Source organism: Plectropomus leopardus, chromosome 7, assembly GCF_026936395.1.
Source record: "Plectropomus leopardus strain MGB_pleo_1.0 chromosome 7, ASM2693639v1, whole genome shotgun sequence".
Lineage (NCBI taxonomy): Eukaryota > Metazoa > Chordata > Actinopteri > Perciformes > Serranidae > Plectropomus > Plectropomus leopardus.
This window is the reverse complement of record NC_142182.1, coordinates 14,508,259-14,525,000: the sequence shown is the minus strand read 5'-3', so window position 1 is coordinate 14,525,000 and position 16,742 is coordinate 14,508,259. Positions and strand designations below refer to the sequence as shown.

The following is a 16,742-nucleotide window of genomic DNA, read 5'->3' as shown; positions in this document are numbered from 1 at the left end:
AACCTCGACACAGCACTTTTTGTGTTTCTCCAGACACATTTCTGAATGTTTTTGTACAAAGACTTCAGCACAGGTCTTAACCTTACTTTTATTATGTGACTGACACCCACCTTCTCAGGCTGAGTGCAGTGATTGAAATACGTCAATACAGAAACAGTTGAACGGTTCATTAGAGCCTGTGATCAACTGTCTGTTAGCCCATTAACTCCTTCCATGATTAAAGATGAATGGCTGTTTGGACTGGCCGTCTGGCTGTGCTTACTGATAATGACACTGCTAATGGCAAATACCACTAGAGACATGGAGCGAGTGTAATCAGTAAAGGAGGGTTGAATGTAAGTGGTTTAGGAAAAGGGGAAATCCAGTTGGATTAGGAGCCTACAGGGTTTATACTGAACACTGAGAACTCTTATTATAGGTTTAGTTTTTTTAATGTGCCAACTGGCAAATACTACTCCAGTGTTCTTTGATACTGTATTGCAAAACTCAGTAAATGAATTGAACAAGGTTCATGTATTCATTAGAAGAAAATGTCTACTAAACCTCCTAACTCCGATCTTTCTCTAATTTCCTTTGTTCCAGGTGACTTGGTGTCCCGTGCAATGCACCACATGCAACGCCTGAGCTCAGTGCGCCCAGGACTGAGCCCGGCCCGCCATACCCGTCCCCAGCAGCCTGTGTCCTGGTCGCCAGACGCCCTCCACACCCTATACTACTTCCTGCGCTGCCCACAAATGGAGTCCATGGAGAATCCCAATTTAGATCCCCCACGCATGGCACTCAGCAAGGAGAGGTGGGAGTCATGCATGGCTGGACAAGAGCATTTTAGAAGCTTGCCAAAGTGTATCACACAGTGAAATAATAGGTCTAATCTTAGGCATTGATTGTTTTTCTCATTTTGGTTTTGGATCCACCCACAGAATATTTGTTTTGTAGTGTTGCTACTACTTTCATGCATTTATGCTCTATTTTCCTGATTGCATCTGTAATTAGAAAGGATTTGATTTGGTTCATGAGATTGAGAGGAATGTAATTAATGCCAGCACTTCACCCATTGCAAATACACAAACTCAAATACACCAACATCCACTGCAGAAATTAACAAACAGGTTTTAATCCAGTGAGCAGCTTTTTCACAGACCACCTTCCTTTCTTGGCTAATCCCATTGCCCTCTTGTCACTGAAGTATTACTTTTCTGTGAGTAAATTACAGGTGAGCAAGAGACTCCAGGTGTTAATGTTAGCTGAGTGAAGGATTCATTGCACCTTTAGAGTGTAAATTAGTCTGAAGACTGATGATTTAAAGGATTTCAAGAGGCTTCACGAGGTGCTAATGGTCTGTAATTCTGTCAGGGTCTCCTCAGATCTTCCCTGTGTTGCCTCTGTAGAACATTTATTGTAATTGTTGTCGTTTTTCAGTCCTGAGACAAGTGTTTGAAAATATTTTGACAGTGATTTCATTCTGCATTGCTTTAGCAATATACTTAATAATTTTGAACATTGCCCTTGGCTAATTCTTGGCTTTCAGTGACATTTGGCTTTCAAATTATGTTTCACATTATCGGGTTTCCATAGAAAGCAAAGAGTAACAATGAACTGAGTCTTGTCTCTTCTTCACCAAAATTAACTGATAAAAATGAAGTTGCATAACAATATGAAATCACCTGTAATGGTGATATTTAGCAGCAGTTCAAACGAATGTGAGCGATTATGTGCTGCCAGTTGTGTGTGTGAGTGTGAGTGAGAGAAAAGTACTAGCAGCCTACCCACACATCTGTTTCCTGGACTCACAGGAAAGAAACCCTCAGACACATGTGTTTGTGTGTGTGTGTGTGTTACAGAAAAACCATATGTTAAAAATGTCAGTGGAAATTGCTCTTCTATGTGTAAAGGTTAATTGCAATTTTTTAAACAGATGGATGGAGGCCTGTCTAAAGTTAGCACTTAAGCATACAAATGGGATGAAGCTCCCTCTATAGTGTATGTTCAGATTGCCATAGTACGATGGCTGAATATTTGTAATTTTTTTTCTTCTTAAATAATGTAACCTGTGTGTGTGATGTGATGAGGCCTCGACATCTGTTAGATGATCATAGTTCGTAAAAGTTTTTTTGATGAAGTCAGACAAGTATCTTACCTAAACACGCGCACGCACGCACACACACACACACGTGCATGTGTTTACTCAGAGCCAGCTGGCTTCTATACATTTAATAATGAACAGACACAGTGAGAGTGAGCAAAGGTGGGTTCCTCATTAGCATCAAAGAGAAGAGTACAGTAAATATACACCCCTCTTTTTCCTATTCTGGTTGTTTCTTCCAAGTCATCAGATGTTTTTAATGCTGGGTGCATATCAGCCTGGTTTATGTGTGCAGGATAACGTGATTTAGCGGCCTGTTCTACTTTTTACTTTGGAGCATCTGTAACTTTCCTTCTGTCTTTCTAGACATCTACCAGTTTGCCTAGATGCGTCTGTATGTAGTGTCTGTATATGTCAGCATGCATGACAGACTCAGGTGGTAGAGTAGAGCAGCACAAACCTGGTAGTGATTACAATGAGAGCGCCTGGTAATGATACAGACTGCTCTCCTACAATGGGCCTCTCAATCTTTCTGGCTCAGCCTCCATTGAAGGCTTTATAAAATCTTTGGTGGAAATCCAAAACCACCAAATCTGTGTGGGCCACATCATCAAACATTATAGGGAGCCTGGTGAGAGCCTTATTGCAGATTCCTCGAGAATACGAGAGACGCCCTTTTTGTCATCATCCCTTAAATCTGGTGCTTAGTTGTACATGGTACAGTCCGATGATGTTGTATTAAGAGTATTAGACTGCTTCAGTGTGGGAGGGCGAATGCCAGTGTCTGTGTGTATTTTCAGTTTTGCATTGACACTCCTTTTTAAGCCACATAGTAGAAAAAGAGCTTTTGCAGAAAGTTATTATCCAACTTATTTAATGGTAGAATCACTCGACTTTCCACCCCAAAACAAGCACTTCCAAAAACTCTGCTGAACAGACCACCCCAACCCTTCCGCCTTCTTAAGCGGATGGAAGGGAGCACTAATGGATAGATGTGTTACTCTGATAAGAAGTAGCCAGTTGTGCTTATGCTTAACCTCAGACACATTTGATATGGTTACACCCCCCTTCTTATGTAGCCTTTATGGGAGTAATCTGACTCCAGATCAGTGGTTAACCTTGACCCTCTGCAGCACATGATGAGGTCTGCTTTAAAAACCGATTGAAGTTTCTTACATGAACACATTTACAGTGGCTTCAGGTTATAAGACACACTGGACAAATGGGAGCAGTGTAGGATGTGTTATGTTCCCTCCTGGAGAGAAAAACCTCTGCTTTTTATGTTGGACAGGTTAGAGTTCAAACACACCTGACCAGAGTTTGAGCTGTATGTCATTTTATGACCAGCCAGGTGGCGGTAAGATCGGTGCCATGAATCAGAGCTAACATTTATATGTGCATGTGTGAGAACATGTGTGGGAGAGTTTGTGTTTGTCTGTCTGTGTGTGTGTCTACATCCCGTTGTTCTCAGTGTGTAGTCGGGTCAGTAGGCTAGCCAGAAGCGCTATCTAGTTTCAGTGTTAATAGGAGGCTTGGCTTTGATGTTGCACCAACTCTCGGACAAAGCTGAAGTTTGTGTTTCAGGCTGAGAGGCATAACCCAGACACAGGGGTCATGTGGGATGTGTGTGTCAGGGGAGCAGCTCAGTTAGAGGGAGAAGGGTTTGAGAAAAGAAGGAGGGATGATTTGTGGGAAAGGGGCCAGAGCTGTGTGGGTGATGGTACAGACATGCTCCGTCTGTCTGCAGTCGCGGGCCAGTGGAAAAGGTGTAATACACATTTTTGTGTAAATCCTTTACACAGACACTCCGCCATTTGCTCATACACTCATAAAATATTAAAGGTTAATTAGTTTAAAACTGCAGCTGAAAGTATTTTATTGAACATCCAGTATTTCTGGCCATATACAGCAAGTAGACTTTTTATGTTTTTATTTCACTCACTAGAACACAGGCTGTGAAATGCTGATTGATGGAGAGGGAAAATCTCTCTGATGGATCAATGAGCGTTAAGTGTTAAAAGCTTGATACGGTTGATTGGAGCTGCTTTAGTTCTGGATTAGTGCCATTGCTGCGTGCGTGCCTAGAGGCAAGCATGCAGTAAAGTAGCTGGGCGGAGGCCTTGTGGCATTCAGGAAGACAGGCACAGACACATGCACAAATGCACACACGAGCAAATCAGACTTACACACGGTCCAATTTGTGGTAAGTGAGGCCCATTTAAAGGAGTATGACATTGATTCCCAAGCCTGCTGCCCTTCTTCACCTCAGAAACAGGACTTTGTTATCACTCTACACCCCAGGCAATATCTCCAAACTGCCAACCAACCCCCCTCTTCATTGTGACATACCCCACCTGCCTCCCAGCCGTTTCACAGACACTCAATTACTCCTTATATGCACCTATCAGACCCATTTAGCATTCCCCTCCTACTCCTCTTCTATCCCATCAGTCCCTTGTCTGCTTGTTAACCGTCACACCTGGCTGACAGCAAGGTCCCTCCTCCTGACTGACTGATAAAGTCCTGAATCAACAGACAGAAAATAAAATAGACAGACACAGGGAACCACAGGGTATCTGCAGGTCCCTATAAAAGTCTAAGATTATGTCTGTAATGCAGTTATTAAAGTCATCTAATTCGGAATATTGCCAATCATTAAATATGAAAACAAGTTTAATTCATCATCATTTCTGCTTTATTAACCACAATTTGATCTAACAACAGCAGTCACGGAGAAGCTTTCATTTACTGCGTTCAGTTAGAAAAGTTTGTGTACATATTTGGTTGCTGAATTGTTAAATTCAGGTCCAAAAGTAAATTGCACCACTAAAAAGTCTGACACTCACTTTCTGAAAGTTACAGATACAGTGGAGCGGATCCACTCTAGTAAATTGACTTTACTACATACATTATTAACACAGCACTGATGAATGAGAGACGGTTTATAAGGAAGTGCCAATAGCTGCATAAAGTAAACATCACATAGTGAGGAGAATAAATGGCCCTGCAGGGATCCCAGTGCTCATTAACAGTAACTACAATCCCTATAGCATGCACACTATAGAGCTTTATGCCTGCATACACTCATCCTTTTGCCTCCATCTGTATTCATGATATGCATGGGAGTGTTTGCATCTCCTACAGAACAGAGGTGAAGCCACTGCTAAGAATAACACCACAGCAGGAGAACGGCTGCTTAGTAACTTGTGATAACACAGAGGCAGTGTTCAAATAATCATTAACACACTTTGACTGAGGCTCTTTATAAGATCAAAAGCAAAGCAACAATAACATGTCATTGTTTATGGGCACATATGGTGAGAGAAAGGCACATACAAGACATACATTGATACCAGATAACTGGCTAGACGCAACGTTGCAGATGGCCATATCACCAGGGGTTTCTAAGGGGTTTTAGAAGAATAGTTGAAAGACAAGGACAAAGAAAAGAGGAAAAGAGGGCAAAGAAATAATCCAGATGACTTTCAGAATGCCACGCTTACAAATACCACAGCAGACCTGATGTTCTGCTCTCTTTTATTCCACCACTAATGTTTATTCTACTGCTTCTCCATGATTTATGTCATTTTCATTTGTTCCCTCAGGCTCAGGTCAATCCTGTCTATCATTTCTATTTTAATCCGTTTCTCGCCTTTTTAGTTTGGCTTGGTTCTCTCATTCCTAGAAAGCATCTAAAACAAATGCAGAGTGCTGCACCTTTATTTATCTCCCTTAGGTAGTTTAATCTGCTACAGCTGGTTTAAAAATAGGCTGATTATTCAGAAGCCGCTGCAGCATTTTTTGTTTGTCAAACCACAGCACGAATGAAGTCACAGCTCTGTTCTCATCTCCCATCAAACCTACAGATAAAGAAAGCTGATGTTTAACTGCACCACCTGGTTACCAACACAAACACTGATAAATCACACATACATCTGTTATTTGAGTGTGACTGCATAGATGTATGATAACTTAAAAGGAGAACGCCAACCATATGTGGTGTGTGAAAGCTGGCAAATGTGCGTGAGGAGCAGAGGTGAGGTGCTCTGTACATAGTGTGTGTTTAACTGTGACTCACTGTGTTTGGTCAGGGTGAGAGGGGAAGTATAACCAGACGTACGTAAGTCATCTGGTTGACGATAGTTTATGAGTTCCCTCTTGATATGACTGAATCACAAGTGAAGAAATCTTCCACACAGATGTTTCTGTGTACGTCTCCTACATTACATTTTTTTTGTGCCAAATTGAGACTTTTTTTGTTTTGTTTTTACAGGCCATTTCTGTTGTTGCCACCTCTGATGGAGTGGATGAGAGTGGCCATAGTTCATGCTGAGCATCGCAAGAGTCTGTTGGTGGACAGCGATGATGTCAGACAGACCGCCAGACTTCTCCTGCCAGGACTGGACTGTGAACCAAGACAGCTAAAGTAAATAAGACTGCATACATAAACTCACAAGGGTTGTCCGATGGAATCTGGCCGCTTAAAACCACACAACAAGAAGGCAGCAGCACTGTTTCTGAAAATCTATAATGTTTAAAAATGTGGAATATAAACCTTACCAATTCCTAGACGATATCTATTTTTTGTTGACTTGAATCCAGTCAGTTGCGTGTCAGGGCTCTTTTTTTACTCGGGTGACCCAAGTGGGGCACTAACTCAGGCTTAAGACTGATTTGCACCTATAACAAAAATTCAGGGTACTCCTCAAACAGTTTAAACCGACTGGGCAGATAGCCAATCATATTGGGGTGGCACCTGGGGTGGCTAATCAGATTTCTGGGCTGGCCCGTGCCACCCAAGGCCACTCCCTAGACACACCCCTGAATCCAGTATCATATCTACTACGTGTGTCCATGTGGTCATTCTAATTATTTGAAAAGAAACAAAATGTAATTGCTAAGACAGTGTTGTGTCTTTCCTGTAACCAATGCACTATAGGCCTGTAATTTAATTGGTTCTCGCTCACAAATAATTACACACTGTATACAGTAGATTAATAAGTGTACACTTACTATAATGTGGCTCATTAACCTCTTCATGAAGTGTACAATAAAAGAAAACAATTGGATGCAAATGTACAATGTGCATGAGCCACGAGGTTGGAACAAACTCAATTTCAGTTTTATCTGTCTGAGTGGTGAATAGAAGTGTGTGTCGTCTCAGACTTGGCTAGTTTCCTCTCACAGTATAATCTTACTTTTTCTTCATGTCTGTGTCTCCATCAGGCCTGAATGTTGCTTTAGCTCCTTTAAGCGTCTGGACTCCAGGGCTGCCACAGATAAGTTCCATCTAGACTTGGGTTTTCGGATGCTCAACTGTGGACGCACAGATCTCATCGGCCAGGCCATAGATTTGCTGGGGCCTGACGGAGTTAACAGCATGGATGACCAGGTACTGAACATCTGTCTATTTTTGTACAATGTATTTTATGTATGATGTGTGTTGAGAGGAGTAGTGCAGCATTTGTCAGTACTCATATTCATAGATCATTTTTAGGCAGCACTATTTGTTTCTCCTCTTTCATGTGTGCACCACTCTCTGTTCTTTACTCAGGGGATGACCCCTCTGATGTATGCATGCGCAGCTGGAGACGAGGCCTTAGTCCAGATGTTGATTGATGCTGGGGCCAACCTTGACGTGGCGGTAAATATGCTACAGCAGTACAGCAATTTCAACATATGGAGACTTTTTTTAAATACTGCACGTTATGTAAAATTGTATATTTATCCGGACAGGATGGGTCAGCATTTAAGTGTCTAAATTCACAGAAACTGAATTGAACATAATTGTTGAGTTTCTTGAGAGCATCACCTTGATGTTGGTGTGCAACAATGATTTGTCCTGTGCTGCCAGGTTCCACCATGCTCCCCTAAGCACCCCTCTGTGCATCCTGATAGTCGACAGTGGGCAGCTCTCACCTTCGCTGTGTTGCATGGACACATCTCTGTAGTACAGGTTGGAAACACAAACACACGTTCTATCCACCACCAAATGCAGCTACTCTTAACTTGCATAACATTTACTTTTTTGTAGAAGTGGAATGTCGAGCCATATAGGCACAATAAATGCATGTTGTCTTATGCAGTCCTGAGCTGATTGTGGATGTAATGTTACACTCTCAAAAGTTGAGTGACAAATGTGAGGTCAGAGGTCAGGCCATAAATGAGTTACAGGATGTCAAACAATGCACAGTATAACAGATGTTGTGTGTTTCTCTAGCTCCTGTTGGATGCAGGGGCCAACGTGGAGGGGGCTGCAGTCCGCAATGGACAGGAGAGTACAGCAGACACCCCACTGCAGCTGGCTTCAGCAGCAGGTGTGCACATACACAAATACACATAATACGCACAGTACAACAGAAAGGACATCTGATTGACGGACTTACATAAGGTCTGTGTGCTGATCTAATTTATGGCAGCTAAATTACCACTTGCTACAAAATTATGCAGGCTAAAAGTCTGCTGAAGGGAGACATGAAGAGATGAATGAATGAGCTGCTGTTGTAACTTTCTGCAAATCAACTAATAATTACTCAGTCACCAACATCAGTTACCAAAACAGTAGTGTGCAAGTTTTCCAAAAGACCACCAAAAGTAGCACAGGACTGATTTGTGAATGACACATAGGCAGGAGGAGCGAGGGCACGAGAGGGTAAACAGAGGCAGAGCAGTGGAGTGCTGCCTGTGGTTGTTTAGAAGCCTCTGAGCAGCATTCCTCTGTGGGCTCATCTAAAAGCCACACATAGCTGTAGTAAAAGAGACACATGCTCTACATAGCAGTAATGACAGTGTGTAAATAGTGTCTTATATGAATGTTTTTGCTTGTTTGAAAATGCAAAACAAAGCATGATAAAGCCCTCCATCTTAGCAGAAAAATGTAATAGTTGCAGTGCTAAGTATAAATGAGAAGACAAGAGATAATGAGTCACAAAATAAGAAATAAAACATTAAAAATCTTACAATGAATCCTTCGCAAATGTCTACATTTTTAAGGTAATATTTTAACTGTCAAAAATGCGAAGTAGACTACACCAGCAGGAAAAATGCATGGAGAAGAGACTACTAAAAGTATGGCAAATAGTAATGATTGGTACTTGTAAAATATAACATTTAAATGTATTTAGGATATGCATTTGTGTATTAATGACTGTTGATGTGCCTCCCAGGCAACTATGAGATGGTGAGTTTGCTCCTGGCACGAGGCGCAGACCCCTTGTCAAAGACTCACAATGGAAATGCCCTTACATCATCCCTCTATGAAGACATGAACTGCTTCAGTCATGCTGCCGCACATGGACACAGGTATGTGTGTCAACCGGATCTGAAAATGTTGTCAACAGATGCTGATGGAAAACTGCCTGGCTTCTTAACTGCAGAGGAGAAAGTAACACCGAAATAATGCTTACTATGTCATACTTCAGGAGTCTGCTTTTGAGCTTTGAGGAAAAAGTCATCCCTTTTATCGTGCAGTGAAATGTAACCTTGAAAGTGTCAAAAAAGCAAATTCGAGGCCTCCTTCTAGTAGGAGTCCATCTGTCTCTGAACACCAACTGGAAGCGTAAACCGCTCCACCTGTTCACTGTGTGTATGTGTGAACACAATGTAGACTCAACACTTCACATTCCACAGTGAGTGTGACAGATTATGTAACGAGAGAGGAGGGTACAGGGTCATAACAATGGGTATACATGTTTCAGTTTTGACATATATTAATGTTTTCATGCTTCCTTTCCTTCCTTGTCTTCTTTCTTCCCTCCTTCCTCCTCCAATTTATCTTGTCAGGAATGTGCTGAGGAAGCTACTGACTCAGCCCCAGCAGGTCAAAGAGGATGTCCTGTCTCTGGAGGAGATCTTAGCTGAGGGGGTGGAAGGTGAAGAGGCCGGGATGTGCCCTTTTCTCCCTCTCTCCCCCCTGCCCACTCCTTCCTCTGGCCCCGGGGCCCTGCCAGAGGTGGGCATACCAAGGCTCTGCAAGGCCAGGATGAAGGCTCTGCAAGAGGCCAGCTACTACAGCGCAGAGCATGGCTACCTGGACGTCACCATGGAGCTACGAGCTATGGGTACCAATTAGATGTCAAGACAAGGATTTGCTTACATTTCTAATTGTTACTTGCCTTGAAAACCAAGCATTTTTTTTTCTTTTAACCAAGGTGTTCCATGGAAACTACACGTGTGGCTGGAATCTCTGCGTTGTGCTCAGCAGCAGTCCAGAGCAGGAGTCACCCTCTCTCTCCTCAGAGAGTTCACCACAATCAGAGAAGAGGACTACTGCGAGGAGCTGGTCACCATAGGCCTACCCCTGATGTTCAACATCTTACATACCACCAAGGTAGCATCAAACATAAACCTCAGTGTCTGCTTACCTGCTTGTTCATGTTCAGAGCCATAAATGTGTTTAGACATGTGATATAATGTCCTCCTCCCTGTTCTCTCACTTTCCTCCAGAATGATGCCATTATACAGCAGTTGGCGGCTATTTTTAGTCACTGTTTTGGCCCAGCTCCTCTTCCAGCTATCCCTGGGATGAAGGCAACTCTTTCAGCACAGTTGGGTAAGGAAACTATGATTCTTACGTGTTTATGAGCATACATAGCGCAGTGTTTAGAGCTTTACTAATCTATTGATTTTTTTTTTTCATACAACATAATACTGATGGGAGGCTACATATTGCAAATACTTGTCAATAAAGCCTCAGATAGAAGAATTTACCAAAAACATTTTAAAGGCCCTGTACATACCTTTGCTACATCTTACATGATTGTATCATCAGTGCACAGTTTAAAATAGAGACTTTATTAGCACCAAAAATAAATGAAGATGGGGTATGAAGAGTGGCATGGAACACGTGACCACATATTGTGTATTCTGTAAAATTTCAATTAATTTTGACTGCATTCAAGGATCACCTGGCCAATGCTGTAGTGTGTGGGTATGACATTAAAAATCTCCCACAGGTATTGTTACAGCTGCTGCCAAATTAGTAGGACAAGTAAGTTTCTATCTGAGGCGAGGTATCAAAAAGCCATGACAGCCCTCTTCTCTGACATTACAAACAACCACAGGGGGTATTTTACTTTTAGGCAGAGTTAAAAGGAAAAAATCTCATCACAAATGCCAGGTGTGAGTATCTAGACGCCATCATGATACACCTGCATACAAGACACTATCAGAACAAAGCTAAAGTTATGTGATATGTGCTGATGTAATGCTGGACCAGTGTTCAGGCTAGCTTCCTTGTTGCTGAAAAGCTGTCCTGTGAATGGAGATGTAAGGAGGTGCTCATATATTTCTATACAGACCCTCATTTCCTGAACAACCAGGAGATGTCAGATGTGACATTTGTAGTGGAGGGGAAACCGTTCTACGGCCACAGAGTCCTGCTGATCACAGCTTCTGACAAGTGAGTGCAGACAGGTTCACACTAGACTGAAAGATACATTGAACTACTCATGCACAGTGGTCATATAAAAAATGACATCTTTTGACAAGGATATATATTTTTTCTTTTAGATTTAAGTCTCTGCTGGCATCCTCCGGACCAGATGGCAGCCCCAATAAGGAAATTGAGATCAGTGATATCAAGTACAACATTTTCCAGGTAGAAAATTATACTCCCTATTCCTGATTTTCAAAAATTCTTCCCTAAGTTTTTTGTTTTAGAGTCACACAATAAATGAAAATTGACTTTTTTTTTTTACAGCAGACATTTTAACTTGTCATAGTAGGTAAAGCATAGGTGAAACTGACAACATTGACAATGGCCGGGTTCCATTAAGTTTGCCAGGCAGCATGCACAATATTTAGACCACCCCCAAATGGAATGCAGCTATCATTAATGTTATTAAGTCAACCTGTGCTTTTCCTACTATGACAGTCTATTGATGGAAAAAGAAAAACAGGGGACAGACGTACTGCATATGAAAAAAACACAGAATAATTTACTTCAACTATGGTATTGGCTTTTTTCTAAATGATACCTTCAACCTTTCTGCAGATGATGATGTCGTATCTGTACTGTGGAGGAACAGAGTCACTGAAAACTGTTGTGTCTGACTTGCTGGAGGTAAGAATCGTTAAACAGATACACATTATCTCACTGGGTGTGAAACGTTTTAAAATTTGAGATTTTTTTGCCGTACTGTACTATGTGGTTTTTGGCTATTTTTTCAACATGCTACATTATGATGTTTTTGGCTTTTTTTTTTAGCCTTTTTTCGACATGCTATATGGTGACACATTTCTACAAGTTATTGTAAGCAGTTTTTAGCCATTTTTTTGATATGTAAAAATTTGAGATTTTGCACCATACTATAGTACTGCATTTTTGGCCATTTTTTGACACGCTTTATAATGATGTTTTTGGCCGTTTTTGCAACCGTCTTTGCCATGGTGTGTCTCGGCAGGTTATTTTATGCTGTTTTCAGCATTTTTTTGGAAAAGTCAAAATTTGACATTTTTCGACTTTTATGAGCAGAGCCACATGACAAGCTCCATCCAATCATACAGGCGCGTACAGTCCTCTCCACCTGAATCATCTGCAGCACAGCACACAAGACCTGCACTACAGCACAGAGGACAGGCGCACAGACAGACACAAACAGGAAAACAACAACGACACAATTTAACACCCATTAACAATAACGTGACTCACAGTGATAACAGCTGTTTTCCAGCATTTTTTTGGAAAGTCACATTTTGACATTTTTCACCATACTATAGTATTGAATTTTTGTCTGTTTTTTTGGCATGCTATATCATGGTGTTATTGGTTAATTTTGCAATATACTATACTATGGCGTTTCTCAGCACACTATTTTATGCTGTTTTGAGGTGTTTTCAGCTGTTTTTGGGCCTTTTCTGCCATTTTTTCAAATGTGTATCATGGTGGTTTTTGGCCGTTTTGGCAACATTCCATGCTATGGTGAGTCTTGGCACGCTGTTTTGTACTGTTTTGAGGTGTTTATGAGATGTGTTTTTTTGACATTTTTAGCCTTTCTATTTTTGCAATATACTGTGCTATGGCGTGTCTCTGCACGATATTTTATGCTGTTTTGAGGTGTTTTTGGTACGTGTCATATTGTGACATTTTTAGCCATACTACAGCCTTGCCTTTTCGGTCATTATGTCAACATACTAAATCATGGTCTTTTTGGCTTTTTTCCCCAACATTCTATGCTATGGTGTGTCTCTGCATGTTATTTTATGCTGTTTTGAGGTGTTTTCAGCTATTTTTGGGAGGCGTCACATTTTGACATTTTTGCCATACTATAGCCTTGCCTTTTCGCTCATTTTTTCAGCGTGAATTTTTATGATATTTTTGGCCATTTTTGCAACATTCTATGCTATGGCGTGTCATGGCAGACTATTTGATGCTGTTTTGAGGTGTTTTTGGCTCTTTTTGGGACGCGTCATATTTTGACATTTTTGCCATACTATAGCCTTGCCTCTTCGGTCATTTTTTCAACATGCATTTTAATGGTGTTTTTATTCCAATTTATTCCACATTTTATGCTATGGCGTGTCTTGGCACGCTATTTTATGTTGTTCTGAGGTGTTTTCAGCTGTTTTTGGGATGTGTCATTTTTTGGACATTTTTGCCATACTATAGCCTTGCCTTTTTGGTCAGTATTTCGACATGCATTTTTATGGTGTTTTTGCCCAGTTATTCCAACGTTTTATGCTATGGCATGTCTTGGCACGCTATTTTATACTGTTTTGACGTGTTTTCAGCTGTTTTTGGGACGCATCACATTTTGACATTTTTAGCCATACTATAGCCTTGCCTTTTCAGTCATTTTTTCAAAATGTATTTTTATGGTGTTTTCGGCCATTTTTACTACGTCCTATGCTATGGTGTGTCTAGGCACGCTATTTCATGCTGTTTTGAGGTGTTTTCAGCTGTTTTTAGGATATGTCATATTTTGACTTTTTTGCCATACTATAGCCTTGCCTTTTTGTGCGGTTTTTCAACATGCATTTTTATGGTGTTTTTGACCATTTTTGCAACTTGTTATAGTATGGCGTGTCATGGCACACTATTTTATGCTGTTTCTAGGTGTTTTCAGTTGTTTTTGGGATGCATCATATTTTCAATTTTTTGCCATACTATAGCCTTGCTTCTTCGGTCATTTTTTCAACATGCATTTTAATGGTGTTTTCACCAATTTATTCCACATTTTATGCTATGGTGTGTCTTGGCACGCTATTTTATGTTGTTTTGAGGTGTTTTCAGCTGTTTTTGGAACGTGTCATATTTTGACATTTTTGCCATACTATAGCCTTGCCTTTTCGCTCATTTTTTCAAAATGCGTTTTTATGGTGTTTTTGGCTGTTTTTGCAAAATTCTTTACTATGGCGTGTCTTGGCACAGTATTTTATACTGTTTTCAGGTGTTTTCAGCTGTTTTTGGAATGTGTCATATTTTGACATTTTTGCCATACTATAGCCTTGCCTTTTCAGTCATTTTTTCAACATGCATTTTTATGGTGTTTTGGGCTGTTTTTGCAAAATTCTTTACTATGGCGTGTCTTGGCACACTATTTTATACTGTTTTGAGGTGTTTTGAGGTGTTTTTGGAACGTGTCATATTTTGACATTTTTGCCATACTATAGCCTTGCCTTTTCGCTCATTTTTTCAACATGCATTTTTATGGTGTTTTTGGCTGTTTTTGCAAAATTCTTTACTATGGTGTGTCTTGGTACACTATTTTATACTGTTTTGAGGTGTTTTCAGCTGTTTTTGGGATGTGTCATACTTTGCCATTTTTGCCATACTATAGCCTTGCCTTTTCGGTCAGTTTTTCAACAAGCGTTTTTATGGTGTTTTGGGCTGTTTTTGCAAAATTCTTTACTATGGCGTGTCTTGGCACACTATCTTATACTGTTCTCAGGTGTTTTCAGCTGTTTTTGGGACGTGTCATATTTTGACATTTTTGCCATACTATAGCCTTGCCTTGTCGGTCAGTTTTTCAACATACATTTTTATGGTGTTTTTGGCTGTTTTTGCAAAATTCTTTACTGTGGCGTGTCTTGGCACACTATTTTATACTGTTCTGAGGTGTTTTCAGCTATTTTTGCAACGTGTCATATTTTGACATTTTTGCCATACTATAGCCTTGCCTTTTCGCTCATTTTTTCAACATGTGTTTTTTTGGTGTTTTGGGCTGTTTTTGCAAAATTCTTTACTATGGCGTGTCTTGGCACACTATTTTATGCTGTTTTGAGGTGTTTTCAGCTGTTTTTGGGATGTGTCATACTTTGACATTTTTGCCATACTATAGCCTTGCCTTTTCGGTCAGTTTTTCTACAAGCGTTTTTATGGTGTTTTGGGCTGTTTTTGCAAAATTCTTTACTATGGCGTGTCTTGGCACACTATTTTATACTGTTCTGAGGTGTTTTCAGCTATTTTTGCAACGTGTCATATTTTGACATTTTTGCCATACTATAGCCTTGCCTTTTCGCTCTTTTTTCAACATGCGTTTTTTTGGTGTTTTGGGCTGTTTTTGCAAAATTCTTTACTATGGCGTGTCTTGGCACAGTATTTTATACTGTTTTGAGGTGTTTTCAGCTGTTTTTGGGATGGGTCATATTTTGACATTTTTGCCATACTATAGCCTTGCCTTTTCGCTCATTTTTTCAACATGTGTTTTTTTTGGTGTTTTGGGCTGTTTTTGCAAAATTCTTTACTATGGCGTGTCTTGGCACACTATTTTATACTGTTCTGAGGTGTTTTCAGCTATTTTTGCAACGTGTCATATTTTGACATTTTTGCCATACTATAGCCTTGCCTTTTCGCTCATTTTTTCAACATGTGTTTTTTTGGTGTTTTTGGCTGTTTTTGCAAAATTCTTTACGATGGCGTGTCTTGGCACAGTATTTTATACTGTTTTGAGGTGTTTTCAGCTGTTTTTGGGATGTGTCATACTTTGACATTTTTGCCATACTATAGCCTTGCCTTTTCGGTCAGTTTTTCAACAAGCGTTTTTATGGTGTTTTGGGCTGTTTTTGCAAAACTCTTTACTATGGCGTGTCTTGGCACACTATTTTATACTGTTCTGAGGTGTTTTCAGCTATTTTTGCAACGTGTCATATTTTGACATTTTTGCCATACTATAGCCTTGCCTTTTCGCTCATTTTTTCAACATGTGTTTTTTTGGTGTTTTTGGCTGTTTTTGCAAAATTCTTTACTATGGCGTGTCTTGGCACACTATTTTATGCTGTTTTGAGGTGTTTTCAGCTGTTTTTGGGATGTGTCATACTTTGACATTTTTGCCATACTATAGCCTTGCCTTTTCGGTCAGTTTTTCTACAAGCGTTTTTATGGTGTTTTGGGCTGTTTTTGCAAAATTCTTTACTATGGCGTGTCTTGGCACACTATTTTATACTGTTCTGAGGTGTTTTCAGCTATTTTTGCAACGTGTCATATTTTGACATTTTTGCCATACTATAGCCTTGCCTTTTCGCTCATTTTTTCAACATGTGTTTTTTTGGTGTTTTGGGCTGTTTTTGCAAAATTCTTTACTATGGCGTGTCTTGGCACACTATTTTATACTGTTTTGAGGTGTTTTCAGCTGTTTTTGCAACGTGTCATATTTTGACATTTTTGCCATACTATAGCCTTGCCTTTTCGCTCATTTTTTCAACATGTGTTTTTTTGGTG

General features: G+C 40.4%; 1 protein-coding gene across 1 annotated transcript in view; it reads left to right on the top strand.

The window, feature by feature from the left end:
* Nucleotides 1-16,742, top strand: part of abtb2b (ankyrin repeat and BTB domain containing 2b) — a 75,397-nt gene that overhangs the window by 33,689 nt on the left and 24,966 nt on the right. Inside the window, exons 4-16 of the mRNA XM_088079999.1 lie at nt 583-793; nt 6,357-6,509; nt 7,310-7,475; nt 7,638-7,727; nt 7,938-8,039; nt 8,304-8,400; nt 9,250-9,385; nt 9,866-10,143; nt 10,234-10,412; nt 10,529-10,634; nt 11,381-11,483; nt 11,594-11,681; nt 12,078-12,146. Of these exons, the coding sequence (XP_087936125.1) occupies nt 583-793; nt 6,357-6,509; nt 7,310-7,475; nt 7,638-7,727; nt 7,938-8,039; nt 8,304-8,400; nt 9,250-9,385; nt 9,866-10,143; nt 10,234-10,412; nt 10,529-10,634; nt 11,381-11,483; nt 11,594-11,681; nt 12,078-12,146 (1,778 nt within the window). The remainder of the gene's footprint in view (nt 1-582; nt 794-6,356; nt 6,510-7,309; nt 7,476-7,637; nt 7,728-7,937; nt 8,040-8,303; nt 8,401-9,249; nt 9,386-9,865; nt 10,144-10,233; nt 10,413-10,528; nt 10,635-11,380; nt 11,484-11,593; nt 11,682-12,077; nt 12,147-16,742) is intronic.